Below are 15,587 nucleotides of genomic sequence, written 5' to 3'. Positions count from 1 at the left end.
TTGAAAACAAGACATACGAGTCTTCTAGGAAATGAACACCTGAAAATATTGTGTTATAATTTCAATACGAAAAATGTATGGATCATGCACCATGTTGGTGTCCTCCAGAAATCAATATTTAAATAATTCTAGTAATGCGAAAGCTTACCGTTTAGAACAAATATCATCGCACTGTTAGGCACACAACAAGGTCTAAAACTCATGTTTTAATAAATTATTGGTCGCGGAAAGCAAAAAACTTGTGCATGAAACAACGCTTTTCTCTGATAACGAAAATGACGCCTCGCGAAAAATGCAAATCAAATCAGCATCTTTGAAATCAGCTGTAAACCCACGCTGTAAACGTCGCTGTGGCGCCCCCTCGGGCATCTTCCGTTCATTTATGAGTAAGTTGACTCGTAAGCAAGGCCTAGGTGGCGCTAACGACAAGCAAAATCTTGGTCTGACCTTGACTATTTGAGTGAGACCCCCATGATCACAATGAATTCTTGACAGTTGATAGAAGTGCAGGTGTGAAGGTGAGAAGTGTAGTCGCCAAGGTGAGATATTAAAATATGTATTAGTGAAATTTGCGTTCAAAAGCTAGTGACCGAACGAGGTGAGTTAACTTCATTATTGTGCCATTCGAAAGCGGAGAGATCGAGCGTTAGGCTGGATAGATTCGATAACGAGGGGCCACATATGACGAAGTTCAGCTACTCTTTGTTTTCGTCCCTCTAACTTCGGAGTCGTCCATTTTGTGAAAGCAAAATCTGTGTCGCACCTGATCTGACATTCGTCGTTTTTAAACGCAAAATTCATGATCCTTGCTCGAGGGAATCGTCATCTGCGACAGAATATACGATTGTTGCAAGATAATAATAAGAACTTTGGCTACCAAAGTCGGTTGCTTCGTCCCGATATTTATCGCAATGGCAATGACGAAGAGAACAGTCGTCGACGGCAAAATTGTTTGTCATCATAATAAAGCCGATAAGGCCCAGAGAAGCCCGAATTCTGGATGTTCCCCCAGTCGCAGCAAACTGGGTGTGTTTCCCCCCAAGCCATCATCAATTAAGGGGTCGCCGCCTCGATCTCCGATTCCGGAATCGAGCCCCAGATCATCCCCGGGGTTGGTGGCCGGATATTATGCTGGCTGTAAATTTACGGAGCCACCTTCAGCTTCTGCTTTGCCCCTTCCTCCCCAGCACTGGATGGGTTCTGGTCAATCTGTGATTCTACAAATTCGGGCCATTAGTAATCACACTCACACATCAATGAAACATCTCGACTTTACTCAACAGCTTAAGCTGCTGCTCAAAGTGCACGCCTGATTTGGGGGTTGTTTACTTGAAACAAAAAAAAAACAAAGAGACAAAGAAAAAAGACATTTATCTTTATAAAATATATATTTTTATGAGTGCATAGAATGAGCGGATGTCACTAATAGTAGTTATATGTTGGTAGCGAGTGAACACGACAATATGTAATTTGATAGTTTTAGGTTTTGGCCTCAATGTAATTGCCAGAATACTTTGAGTAATCCACAAAGTTGAGTCTGCTGATTTGTCCTGTTCAGCCGCCCTGTGATATGCAATCACAATTACGAATCTGTGATTGCTCTATAGTTTTTAGGAATCTAGCTCATAGGTTTAATCTAAACTGTTTCTAAATGTGATTTTTTTGTTTCACTGTTAATCAAACGTAAGAGTATAAAATTTTAAGTTCAAGATGAGAGCAGTGCTCAGATATGAGTGTGATATGACTTATATATAGTTGATTAACAAAGTAGCATTTGAATGGCCTTTCGTGCATACCTGGTTACCACCAAGTCATTTCATGCTATCTCTTGCTTAAGGGCATGTACTGATTTTTGAGCTAACATGAAAACCAGTTGGTGGTAACCGATTTTTAAGCTTTAACTAGTGATTAGCAGAGTAGACATTTCATCAATTTAACCGCGTTTACTTCAATTTCAATTGTTTACAGTGTAAAAACCTCTTCAATGCTATTTTGTTACGCTCGAATAAAATATCTAAAATTCGTCAATTATGACGCATATTTTTATTAAAAGATAGTACAAATGAGAATCACTTAACAAGTCATGGTAGTATCACGTGAGTTTTATAAACATTTAATAACTTTATCATTTCACTTGAGGTGTGTACTTACCTCATAAACAATAACCATAATTGCTCGCCAAATTTACATACAACTTATTAAATGTTTATCAGAACTTTTATTCCATCAAATTATTAATTGGCTTTTGACTTAATGTTCTTGAGGGAGTTTCTTAACTTAACACGATACCCAATATTGTGGGAAGTGCAATAACAATAGTTTACTCCAAATATGTAAAATATAATTTATTATTGTTAGAAATTCTAATTTATGTTGGTTAGTTGCAATAGTTTTTTTTTCATTTATTTGGTATACGTTTTTACAAAATTCAAACAAATTCTTAGTTTTTATTTTTATGGGGAATTAGAATTGCTAATGATTCAAATTTTATTGAAAATTTTTCGAAAATCTTGATCTCATGTTTACTCGGAATTGTATCAATTGTTCAAAAATCTTGATCTCATGTTTACTCGGAATTGTATCAATTGTTCAAAATTTTGAAATGTTTGTCACCTCATCTCCATCCCTTATCTGTGATACTTACTCTCCTTTAATATCTTTTACAACCCTCTCTCGTATTAATGCAATCGTAATCACTTGCAATTTATAATGATTCATAATATTGATTAAAAGGAGTAAAAAAAACGTTACTACGTTTCCATATTTTCTAGTTCGAACCCAAAAGGCTACTGATTTTTAAAAAGATTCATACTTTTTATAGTTGAGAGTATTCTCGAAAATGCCGTTGGATTTTCAAAAATACTTGCTACTATCCACAGGAGGTCAAGTGATTGACATTCTCAGAAATGCTGCAAATAACTAATCTTTAAAATTTCTATTTTGTAAATTATCATAAACACATGAATTGATCATGTATCTGAATCTAAAATGCTTTATTAGTTGTCTGTGATATGATTCTAATCAATATTTCCTATTCCTACTTCCCCCTCATCCTTTCCTTTCTGAGGCTTCGGCCTCACCCAAATGTATAAGAAAGAAATTCGAAACTTTTGGCTCGTAGCTAAGGTTCAAACCTAAATAATTTGGTAAGTACGTCTAGCAGGTTCATTTGAACAGTGGATCCCTTTAAGGATATTCTGTTAATTAAGTGAAATAATAAGTTATTATTTATTTAGTAGGTACTGTGGGCAAGTCGCACACTTTCGACTGGTCAAAACTACAAGATATTCCAAAAACTTCAAGAAAAGGATGTTGACTGAAAGTAAAAATCAAGGGTTAGCTGTGAAATATACAAAAAATGAATCGACTAACTGTTCTCAACATTGGTTAATTGGTAAGTTGCAGTAACCAAAAATAGTTTTTTTTTATTATCAATTATTTTTTGTCTGCCTTTTTTTGTCATTTGCTTTCTCTTATTATCAAGCCTGAAAAAAACAGTAATTATGTTGCTTTGGTTTGTTGTTGGTTTTAGTTCGATATCGTTTTAAATCCTGAATAATTATTATCCACAAAAATTAACCTGCAAAAATCATGCTAATACTTCTATTTAAGCTTGTCCTCTTAAAAACGTTCATCAGAAATGCTGCGTTTACAAGTTTTGCCGAATATTTTAGAAACTTTGGCAAATATCCAGGAATAAACTGTCCAAAGATACAGGGTGTTTCTCTGGGAGGTTTTAAGGAGGAACTTTTATATCAATATTTGTAGGTCCGGAAAAGATTCGTTTTAAGAATGTTAATTAACACAGTTATGCAATCGTTTTCTGTTTATTTCTTTAATCGTAATCAGTTTTAATATATGCGAAAATTAATTAGTAGATAAATGCCTCTCGTGTATTCTTAATTGCTGTGTGAGATGGAAGCTTTAATTATTCATCGTGTTGTACAGGTGATATGTCGAAATAAGTAATTAAATTTTTTTTGTGAAGATAAAGTGGTGACCAAAATGTTTTGGATGTTGCTTAATTCACAGAAAGGAGAAATATTTAAAACAAATTGGTGGCGTATATTTGTTTTGCAAAAATATTGGTCAGGTTGTGGGAGACGGCATTGGGCCGAATAATTTTTGGTTTATTTATGGATGAATTGGTCATTTCCTGCATACCACAGCCAACTTTCCATAAAATCGACAAAAAATTAGAAATTAATTACGAAAAACCGTTTTTTTTTATTTCAACTGAATATTGTAAAATTAGCCAGAACTTCGCGTATACAGGGGTATACGCAAAGGTCGCACCGTTATGCTCTTCTATACTTATATCACTTCGTCCCAATTTACTAGAATCGTCCTAAAGTATTTGGAATTTTTAACGGGTAGCCAACATACTTCTTTTTTAAAGGCGTCAACCATTTTGATTTAATCATGCCTGTAACCAAGCCATTCCTGCAGGAGTCGTCCAATTGAATCGCACTATAAATTTCTTCATAATAAACAAGGGTAAAAAATTAGCTGAGCTTAATAACAAATGGTTCGATGACTTTCCAGAGTTACTTCCACTGAATCACTATTAATATTCACTAAAGGATAGTACGAAATGCCCAGAGAAAAGAAAATACAGAGTTCTCCGCACAAATCACACGTACGTGTGATCTGTGGTTGCCCGTTCCACTCATACAACTAAACGAATGGTCAGTTAATCGTCAGATATGACGTCCAAAAGACGTCCGAATGTTTCGCCTTTTGGACGTCCGAAATATGACGTCGTTATATCGTCAGCTATTCGTCCAATGACGTCCCAGACCAAAAATTTCCAATAAATGACGCCATACTAACGTAATATACGTCATTGCTGCTACCTGGGTTTACACCCAGACCAGTTTGACCTGAAACTGTCAATTATTCAATGACCGAAATTTGCATCTAAAACTTATTTTCTTTCTTTTCTTAGTGCGTCATTTAAATGACTTATAATCTAAAAAGCTGTGAGCAAGTAGATTACTTTGAAAAACTTTCTATACATGAAACACCTAACTCTTCTAATTAAATAAAGTTAAGGAGTTAGAGAAAACACATCAAAAGCGGAACGGAAATGAAAGAAAATGAAATGAAATTATAAAAAATCTAAGCAATTATTCTCCCTGCAGCTAAAATATTACCTCTTACAAAAAACAGGCTGCTTTTTACTGATTTAAAATTTTTCCTTGACTGGTTAGAAAAAAATAGAGACAATCAAAGATATTTTGGTTCACATCGAAAATCTGCTTTATGAATTAATAATATTAATTAACATTTATTTAACGCGATATCTGGACAGTATGTCTCCCAAAGTTGGAAGCATATGGAAAATTTTAATTACTGATTTAAGGAAAAACGTTACTCTTCATTGCATTTTCAAACGTTGCAAATTCTAACTTTTATACGTAAATAGCAATTTTCTATATTAGTAAAAATGGAGGTACTTTATTCTGACAAACTTTGTATACGCCTGTAAGAATAAAATATTTGATAGTTGGATTGCAAGTTTTAGACCATGCAGAACTTTTTGTGAAGAGTAACTTTTCTTAAAATTAGCAGAAAATTTGTCCATATCGGTCCAACTTATGATACACAGTACAAATAATTTGCTCACTTGCACGAAATATTGGAAAAATATCGATGTATATCTATATTTATATCACTTAATAGCTTTTATAATTATTGAGTAAAGCGTTTAGCCTTCCATAAATGTGTGGCTAAGTGAGCATTCCATGCATATGTCGATTATATATTTACATAACAAACAGTGATAAATTGAAATAATGATGTACGTTATGCGATAATAGAATTTTAAACAGTCTTATCCGCTTGGTCACGTAATAGCATCGAAAACAAACGGAAAACATTTGCTTCTATCGTCAAGCGGCGATTAAACCTGTTATTGTAAACAAGGAATTATTTTTATCCATCTAAATATTGCGTCGCATTTTATTTCAAATTACAACAATACATACGTTTTCCGGTTATTTATAGAGCCATATTTATTTGTGAACTCACATGGAGGTGGGTAGATGAGAAAGTAAAAGTACTAACCGACTGGTGCAGCCGAGGTAAAATAAGTTGACGAAGTTATTTTTATAAAAGTTAGATGCGTACTTGGAAATATAATTTAATGCAGGTTTCATAACACTTATAGATATGGGTTTACTTTCTCTCCATGCATATGACTATGAGTTAGTAATGAATAGGCATCTTCTGCTAAAAAAGTACATATTCGTTATTCTATATTGTGATTACTAAAGAAAGCTGGTCAAAGGCTTGTCGAATCCATCCAAATGCGGACCGAACTAGCGAAAACGAGTTGCCCTCATTTCTTTTTCTGGTTCAAATCAAAGAGAAAACGGATGAAAGTATTACTTCCATCTGAAAGGCCATTTTCCTGACTATTTCGGAATACCGTCTCTTGCACGCGTCTCCTGATGAAGGTTGGCCATCTTTCTGGCAATTTCACAATCTTAGTTTTCGGCTTTAAAAATGTCGGTGGTACCGCTGAATCATCTTCTGAAGTCCTTCAGCCAGGAACTTTGTCTTCTACCATCTTCTGTCCCCGTATTTTACCCCCAATTGATAATAGCAGCTCTATATTGCTCTATAGTGTGCCCATTTATTCTTAATTGGGCAATTATACTCGTTTCCGCAAATACAAGCAGCAGTATTCTTCGTTATCTGCAAGAACTGCAGTACCATCGGCGTATCTTATATTGATTATTACACATTCACCTTAATGTCTTCTGGTATTTCCTCGGAAAAGCCAGAAAAGCCTCGGAGAAAATATTGAACAGCAACGGAGACAAGGTGCAGCCCTGCCTAACCCCTTTTCTAATCAGTGCAGCTTCAGATGTTTGATTCTAAATTTTAACTGCTACAGTCTGATTCAAATATAGCTTTGAGACAATGTTGATTGTCTTTTAGCAACTAGGTTTAATGAACATTTTCCAACCTCTAAAGAGATAGAAGCCAAAATGAGACAGCGTTAAAAGTTTCAAGCGATTAGATATTGGAGCTTCATGGCGTTTTCAGAGCACTGTTTCACTATGGGAGTGGAAAGTAAATGTACAACCTGTAAAGACTTCAATACATGTTAAAAATATTGACTTTTTCGATATAGCATCTCAAGAACTGTCACTTGATCATTATTCTTTTATCTTGATCACTTCTATCCGACATTTCTAACCTCTAAGAAGATAGAAGTCAACTTTTGCAAGAACCTCGTATTTACAGCTTATTAAGGCCCAGGTTATTTTTGGTAGAACGTTCTTTTCCATTATAAGGGAATAGGTTTATCAGATATTTCTAAGTGTTAAAGAGCAAATTTACATATGAAGGACAATTTCGGAAGTATGGCAACATGTTTAATCATTCATTCATTTCCATGTTTTACAAGCATGAGATAAGGTATTTTGATTAACAATGTTAAGTGGGGCAATCGCGACGTTGCCAAGAGCTTCCAAGAATCCTTAAAATATTTGAATTTTGAACAAATCATCTAATTTCTGAACTATTTAGAGTTCTGATTATAAAACAATTCGCCGCCGTACCTAAGGGTAGAGTTAGTCGGCTTTCATTACCAAGTCATGCTCTCAGTGTGGCGCAAAATCCTTCAATTAATTAATTTTCGCAAATTTTAATATATGTATATAATGGTGGGAATTAAGTTAGTAATAGTATGAAAGTTAAGAGGGTTAGTTTGGATCATGAGATCATCATCGACATAAAATTACACAATGAAATACTGCCCCTATTTAAAAATATCACAGAAGAACAGAAAATACCAAACAAATGGAGAACAGTAAAACAATACCCATTTTTAAAAACGGACAGAAAGAACTTCCAGAAAGCAGATATTTTTTTCTTAAACGTTCACACCAGTCCTGGCTGATTGCGCTTGCGCGTCTCACTGCCATGTTGCCGCTATGCACATACTTGGTTTTTAACCGCCTGGCCTGACATTAGAAAAAGTCGTTTATTTTTTTTTAGTTTTGTTTGTGTGTGTGTTTAAGATGCAATCTTATAGGAGAAAAAATTGTTATTCTGCATATTTTTCTGATTTTTCACAGACATGTATATAATTAAAGTGAAGGTCATAGACAACATTTAAATATATTTGTTCATTAATTTAGAAAGCACAAAACAAATAAAAACAAACAAGATCCATTACTATTAAAACTCCAAAAATCCAAATCTTCACCGCGGGAACTAATTGTATAAATCACTAACAATAAAATTAGCATGAATGTCAGCAACAGTCACTGAACTAAAAACGTGCTAGAAACTACAAGAAACCGTGTTTTTCTGAGGTTATAATTTCGTTTGCAGTAGAAGTATCAAACCGGCAACACAGCGGCAAGACGTCGGTTAAGAAAAAAATATCTGCTTCCAGAAAACTATCGTGGAATAATTACCAAAACCATTAGAATAAGAGACGAACAACAAGGCTTCCGAAAAAAACAGATCCACAATAGATGGATGCAAATGTCTGAAAATTCCTGAGAGTTCAATAAACTAGGCCTGGGTAACTCAGTGAATTTTTATGAGTTGGCGCAGTGGTACGCAAACGGTTTGGTGCGCCAACCCATCGCACTGGCGCAGTGACTCAGTTCCGTCCCTGGGAAAATGTTGCTGACTTTTTTTTATTGTTTTCATATTTATTTTAAGGCGATTTATTAATAATGTTTTTAAAATGTATTCAAAATTTCAGAAAGTTCCAGTTTTAGCCAAGTTACTCTTTCTTCTAAATTCTCAATTTTCTAAATTTTCACTTAAAAATGCTGACAATATTATTTTTATCGGTATTTTCCGCGAAAAATGATGAAATAAATTTCGAATCCTTCGTCGTGTAAAAAGTTTTGAAATCCCTTTCCAGTTTCGAACTTGGAACAAAAATCAAATAATTTTCTATTAAAAAACGAACATAATAAGTGAAAGTTTATAACAGATTACTTGGAAATCTCTGAAGACTGTAGTTTGTTAAAAAAATGTGGTTTTTCAGTTTTTACTGATTTCTTTTCTTTACTTTCTACTCAAAAACTCTCTATTTTGTAGTTTCACTTAAAAATACTGACCATCTGGAAAAATTGCAAGATAAATTTATAGCTTTGTAAAAATTTTACAAAACCTTTTTTCAGCCTCGAATTCGGGTGAGAGCAAAAGTTTAAAAAAAATGTTTGAAAAATTCGCCGCCCAGCGCTCATAGCTCTGAAGATTTTTAAAGTTTATTTAGATTTTCAGGTCATTCCAGTTTTACCAAAGTTTCTATTAAGTAATTCTTTCTACTCAAAAATCGAGTTATTTTTTCGTTTTACTTAAAATACTGACAATCTCCAGGTATTTTCTGTGAAAAAATATAAGATACATTTTATTGGAACACTCGCCTCCTTAGCCGCTTTGCAAACATTTTTGGAAAACTTTTTGCAGCTTCGAATTATGGACAAAACCCTAATAATTATTTCTGTGTTATTTTTCAAAAATATTTCCCCGAACTGAAAAGCAAAAGTTTATAATCATTTATTTGTAAAACTCTAGGAAACTGGAGTTTCTTCACTTTTAGGTCAATAATTTTAAACAATACTGTCTCTAAACAGAAAAACCGCGTTTTTCCTAACGTTTTACTGTAAAATACTGGCAAAGTGAATCTTTTATGCAAAAATTAACATATCGATTTTACAAGAAAACTCGTTAACTTTTTTTGGACTCAGTTCTGTTGCTGGGAAAATCTAGATTACTTTTTTTAGTTGTTTGAACAAAGTAGTAAAACGTTACTTACTAAAAAATGTTAATGACCTTTTTTTTAGATCTGAAAATTCCAGTCTTGGGTCTCGTAAAGCTTTAATAAATGACTTAGAACTCATGATCCGATGAGTTATAACTCGTTAACTCAGAGAGCGGCAACAACTCAACACAGTGTTACGCAGGTATGCGTCATTTAAGTTTCTGAATTTTTTATGCACATATAGGGAATATCAGAGAAAATGAGTGCGCAGCTAAGCATTACTTCAAGATTCAAAAGAAGTCCCACCTTCCATTAAGAGGACTTCAAAAACCGACTAAACCGCTAAAACTATGTATAAGGTATAGTAGTGGATTGAAATGAGTTTGTGGAAAACTGACCACTAAAAGTGAAGGAATTAAACAAGAGGTAAGTAGTTGATCAATCTGTATTTTGAATTAAAAAGTTCAATTTTGATTTCATTTTATGCTCGGTATGTATGATAGTTTTTACACGCTATGCGATATTGTCCTATAAGCTGGCACTCAAGTAGTCTTGGACGTTTACGGTTACGAGTCCTCCAAAGTTATTCAAGAGCAGGATTTGAGTTGGTTTAACTTTAGCGACATAAAATCCATGATCTGAAAAAAAAGGGTATTAAAACATACAGCAAACCCTAAAATGTTGGGCCTGGAGCGTGACTTACTAGCTGGCCAGTATTTCATGGGTGGGTGACGTTCAAAGAGTGCCTTCTTTGCAAACTCATGTTCCTCTGTTGATTTGTTCACCTGCAATTAAATAACTGTTTAGATATTAATCAAGTTTAAGAAAACCCAGTCTATACTCGTTTTCTATTTGTTTTAGTTCTTCGAACTACTCGAGTTATGAACAACAATATTTACTTCGGCATTGTGCTAGGATCGCAAAAAGGTGTATGTTTCAGGTACTCGATATGATTTTCGCACCAAAATAAGCTAGTAGAATATTTGCTTTTTCGATATAAACAGTTGTATTTTTTTCGGTTTTCAGGAAACTTCTGATACGCAATATTTATTTACTTCTACCTTTTCAACAGTTCCTGATAACATCACTTTAGCGCATCGAGGGTCCTGAGGATCATACGATTTTTCCTGGCAGTAGTTTGACTGAGCCAACGAAGCCAATATAGTTACTTTGTTGTTCGCCTGCAATAAAAATAGCTCTGATATTTACGTAGCATAGCCAAGTCAATTTATTTCAAGGGACAATTCGGCTTTTTTGTGGAAAGCAATTTTATGTTAATTAGAATAACTTAAATATTAATATAATTCAAATGTGAAGGAAGAGTCAAGTACAGCTCTCAGTTTTCTCTTATTAACTAGAAATGCTTAAGATAAAAGTGCTTTAGCTTTGTTTATTAACTTTTTACAAGAACTGCCTGCTTAAATTAATTAATTAAATTCGACGTTCGTATCAATCAAGTTTAATATGTATTTTATTAAAATATTGGGTTTGCCAACAGTCTTTACTCTGTTAAAAGTGATTTCAACATTTTACTCTCTATTTTCACTACTTTAATTTCAAATGAATGGATTACTCACTAGAATATCAATTGCGGTAATATCCATGTCGGTCATATATAAATAAGGGATTCCAGAGGAGTTGGAGGCTGGTCCATCACTGATTGATTTCAATGAAACAAAGGGATCTCCCTTCATATCTTCTCGTACAGAAAGAGTCCCGACTGCAACCCAGTCTGTAAATATTCAAAATAACCACATTTAACGTCTGCAAACATTCTTTAGAATCTCTTATTTTAATTTAAGAAAACTTTTGGGGTTTTTTTTGGGTTGTATAATACATATGTCTAATAATTGCTCGTCACATGTGAAAGTATTTTTTATTAATTTTTATTTGGGCTTTGGCTCTGGGTGAGAATTTATCACGTAATTATTTCTACTTAATACATTTTTACCACATTTAAAATCCTTTGTTTCGTCCGATAAACCATTTTGTCAAGGGAAAATGTCTTTCTTGAGAAGCAATTTTTATTCACGATGCCAATAAATTTTATTTTAAGGTAACGTTTTTTACGTAAGTTTTTGTTATGTTTATAACATTTTGGAATGTAAGTATACATATTAAATATTATTTTTATTTAAAATGATTATTATTAAATTAAATGGTACACATTATTGAGAGAAAGGAGGAGATGTTTAAATTGTCAACATTAAGGCATTAATTACTATTATTCGTGTGATTTATTGCATTCGAGTAAGAAATACCGTTTTTCGAACGTTCAAAAAACGACACTTGAGTTGAAAACTACTATCGGACAGAATTCTTTAGAAAATATGATATTTGCTGTATTATGTAAGTAATTGTCTTTAGAAAAACTTTTTCATCAAATTTCATTTCCTTGGAAGATTAACAAAGTTTTCAACAATTTGACCAAGCGAAAGACCAACCATGAAAAGTATTCTTGCAAATGAGTGAGTGTTTCGAGCTTATAGACCTCCCTGGAAAATACATTCTATTTGACGTTTCGCTAGCACGAGTGGCATGCATAATCAGTAATGTGTTTCGTGTTTTGTATACAACAGCCTAAAAGCTCGAGGAATTAATTTTTCAGCAAATTTCAGGCAAGCCACACGAAAGCGTATTTTTTTTGTTTTTGACTGATTTTTGCATCTGTCTTCTTTCTGGTTAAACTAACGAAGCAGAAGCACTTTTCGATACGCTGTACCGTAAAGAAAAATTCCTAGTAATTATGCACATGGTTGTAACGGCTTCCGAGATAAAAGCTTTTAAACACCGACAGATCTCTAAAATTTTACATTTTTTCCTCTACAGGAAGACTAAGCAATCAGAGATTCTACTTAGCTAATTTAGAATAAGGAATCAAAGTATGTGTTGGATGTCAGAAAATCGGAGAATTTTTCAACCCCAATGGGGAAAAATGGATCACGGCAGGGTTTTTTGCCGTTTCGAGATATAACATGCTTGAAACGTGTACGTTTACTTGTTTTTGCTTCCATCTCCAACGTCTTCGGAAAGGTTTATGCAAAAATGTATAACAACTGTTTAAATATTCTCTTTAGAGTTGAGAAATTTCCTTTGAAACATAATTGGTGACAAGCGTTATCGAAAAGCTTATTAGGCTTATCTGATATTATCAACTGTTTCATAAAAAAATTGAAATTTTACAAATCAATTGCTTGAAAAAGAGATTTTTCATAAGTAGAACAATGTATAATTTTTAGTTTATTCTGCCATATACAGGGCGTTTCTGGATATCATGTTTACTTTCTTTTTTGATTAATTTAAAGCAAAAAAGACCTTAGAGACCAAATATATAAAAATTAGAATATTTTACATCAATATATCAGCTTTTCATAGCTTCCAGTAAAACACAAGACTAAAGTTTTCGGTTTAGAAATATTTAAAAAAATACATATTGTATTTAAAATTCTAACAGTGCAACATGTTTTTGTCCAAATTAAATGTTCTCTTACCTGCATTATGAATGATGTATCTCGCTGTTTTAGCATGTTCAGCAATCGGTGGAAGCTCAGAAATCGCATTACGAAGCACTCTAGCTTCAACTGCGGGGTGCCAAAATATGGCAAATGTTAGGACCAAACTTGCCTAAAGCAGATTTATTTGAAACTCCCACTAGAAATATTAACTAGAATAGGCTCTGTCAGGTCAGCAAAGAGAATTTGGTATTTTTTACATGTTTTCTTATTATTTTTCTTTGATTTGACGAATGATTTTACGATTTTTTTTTAAATTTTAACGTAATTTCAGCGAAATAATAAGATGCAGATTTAAGTCGAATTTCTGGTGTTTGATTTTCTAAATTCAAAAAAATGTAAAACCAAATATGTTGTAATATGCACACGATCTTATGTCTTCTGAGCAATATGAATCTTCAATCTTCTGTTCACCCTGAGCCTTTCGAGAGATATTCACTTTTTATGACTGGACACATTTTCCCCGCACAATTTACTTATTTTTTTTTATTTCTTCTGTTTTCATGAAACAACATTTTATTACAAGTTAACTGCTGTGTTTATTTTATCACTCTCTCTCCTTCACGCCTAAGGATATTGTTTTTTTATATGGGGTTACATACGTAAAAAATGTAAAGAGGTTGGCAGCTCTAAGCTTGTAATAACATTTTGTGTGCACTGCCTTGTTCGGAACTAAAAAAAAGTTTAAATAAATTGCGTGCGGAAATTGTGACCCTTAAAAAAATGAATATGTCTCAGGTTAAACATACGTTATCGATCGTTTGATATTCTTAAGATCGAAATTACTCAGAAGATATGAGGCTATAACACCGTATACTTATTTATTTTCCTGTCTGAGCTAACAGCCTATAAGTAAACTACCCTGATGAATAACATTTTTTTTGGCTCATCTATCTTATAAACATTTTGCCCAAGAATAGAGCAGTGATTCGATAAAGAAATTGTTCAAATCGGATTAACGATTGAGAAAATATTGACCTCCTCACATCTCTATGAATTCACACATTAAAATAGGCGTTTTTTTATTTTAGAAAAGAGTCATTTAATTTTAATTCAAAACTTTAATTTAAATGAGCGATTTATTTTCCATTCGAAAAATTTTTCAAAGGAAGCCGCAAAAGAAGAGTATAACTAGCTGACACAAAGCGTTTGAGATAAGGGATATTTATGAAAATATTACTCCTTTCTCCAACCCCGGTGAAACAGGGCGAGAACAATGTTGCGGGTACATTTGTCATATTTTGAATATTATTTTACATAAATATATTAAAATCGTTTATCTGTAGGTATGCAAAATGAATAAAAATGTTAACAAGTAAAGTAAATTTGAAATTGATGGGCCTTATTTTTGTTCAGGAAATGTTTTTTACATCTTCGTTAATATGAAGCATAGGTTTTTTATGTAAAAAAGCTATACCTCACCCACTTCGATATTTGAAGCCGAGTAATTTACCATTAAGGATTGCATAACTTTAGTACAACAACTAAGCTCTTCTATCTTGGAGAGCTATTTTAGTTTGTATTTTTAAAAAGTCTTATTTCTTTACACATTTTTTTTAGATATTTTGTGAAAACAACATTTGCACAGTTTTGCTTTTTAGTAAGTATTATAAATTTCTAATTTTGGTCTTATTGCTTATGGGGCTTCCTGTATATGCATATATTGTCTAAACATTGTTAAGAATTGCAAATTTTTGTAACAACGTCTTATATAAATACAAATTTTTCCAAGCGCTTAGTCACATTTAATTAGGTGCATTTTTCCGTTTTTTCTGCCAAAAGTATATATATTTTTATCTCCAGGAAGGTTAAAAACTATAAATAGTAGTATCTTTTGTATTTAATTTTATATGAACATGTTTATTTAGCTGTACATATTTGTTTGTTTAGTCTAGTAGATTCTCTTGAATTTCAAAGAAAAATATGGTTTTTACGCTTGCAAGAACTCTGCTGCAAAAAATAAACGCGAAATAAATTATATAATCAATTGGCTTACCAGAGGGATCATCGTTGACTACTTCAATTGTTGGTACTGAGGTATCTACTAGTTACTGAATAACTATAGGATTCAGCAAATCGAATCGGCTTATAAATGAAATGTTGTTTTTGAAATGGAAATGGGATGAAGAAATTAATATTAAATTTAGATAATTAACACACTTGTTGACAGTGACCCTTGTGGAGATTTCGTGCCAGGTACGGAAATTCCAGCAAATTATAGTTTATTGGGGTTAGTTCTAATTATTCATGTTTGGCTTATGGATATCGTTTGAGGCCAGATAAGAGCAACGGGTTTTCCAATTTGCAGATATAACACTTGGAAACAATAT

At 33.1% G+C, this 15,587-nt stretch overlaps 1 protein-coding gene and 1 long non-coding RNA gene across 2 annotated transcripts; one reads left to right on the top strand and one right to left on the bottom strand.

Annotated features, from left to right (window-relative positions):
• Positions 1 to 1,325: 1,325 nt before the first annotated feature.
• On the top strand, positions 1,326 to 11,872 carry LOC109545894. The gene is made up of 5 exons (XR_007281682.1): positions 1,326 to 3,146; positions 3,237 to 3,394; positions 9,828 to 10,171; positions 10,607 to 10,685; positions 10,772 to 11,872. It is a non-coding gene; the product is annotated as an uncharacterized LOC109545894 (long non-coding RNA).
• LOC109543652 (protein CREG1) lies at positions 10,173 to 15,587 on the bottom strand. The gene is made up of 6 exons (XM_019913475.2): positions 15,254 to 15,587; positions 13,237 to 13,369; positions 11,323 to 11,477; positions 10,807 to 10,926; positions 10,449 to 10,530; positions 10,173 to 10,383 (listed from the first exon to the last, which is right to left on the bottom strand). Exons 1-6 carry the CDS (start codon positions 15,263 to 15,265, stop codon positions 10,274 to 10,276), a joined length of 612 nt encoding a protein of 203 aa, XP_019769034.2. The 5' UTR covers positions 15,266 to 15,587; the 3' UTR covers positions 10,173 to 10,273.

This window comes from Dendroctonus ponderosae, unplaced genomic scaffold (genome assembly GCF_020466585.1).
Source record: "Dendroctonus ponderosae isolate FM_Combo_2020 unplaced genomic scaffold, Dpon_F_20191213v2 Dpon_F_20191213_1, whole genome shotgun sequence".
NCBI classification, from domain to species: domain Eukaryota; kingdom Metazoa; phylum Arthropoda; class Insecta; order Coleoptera; family Curculionidae; genus Dendroctonus; species Dendroctonus ponderosae.
This window is presented reverse-complemented; position numbering and strand designations above follow the sequence as displayed.

What these genes read in the sequence shown, in the direction of transcription:
- LOC109543652 (XM_019913475.2), bottom strand. An exon ending in TATCAGGAACTGTTGAAAAG is followed by an intron (nt 10,531 to 10,806) that starts GTAGAAGTAAAT and finishes ATTTAATTGCAG; the next exon opens with GTGAACAAATCAACAGAGGA. An exon ending in CATGAAATACTGGCCAGCTA is followed by an intron (nt 10,384 to 10,448) that starts GTAAGTCACGCT and finishes CTTTTTTTTCAG; the next exon opens with ATCATGGATTTTATGTCGCT.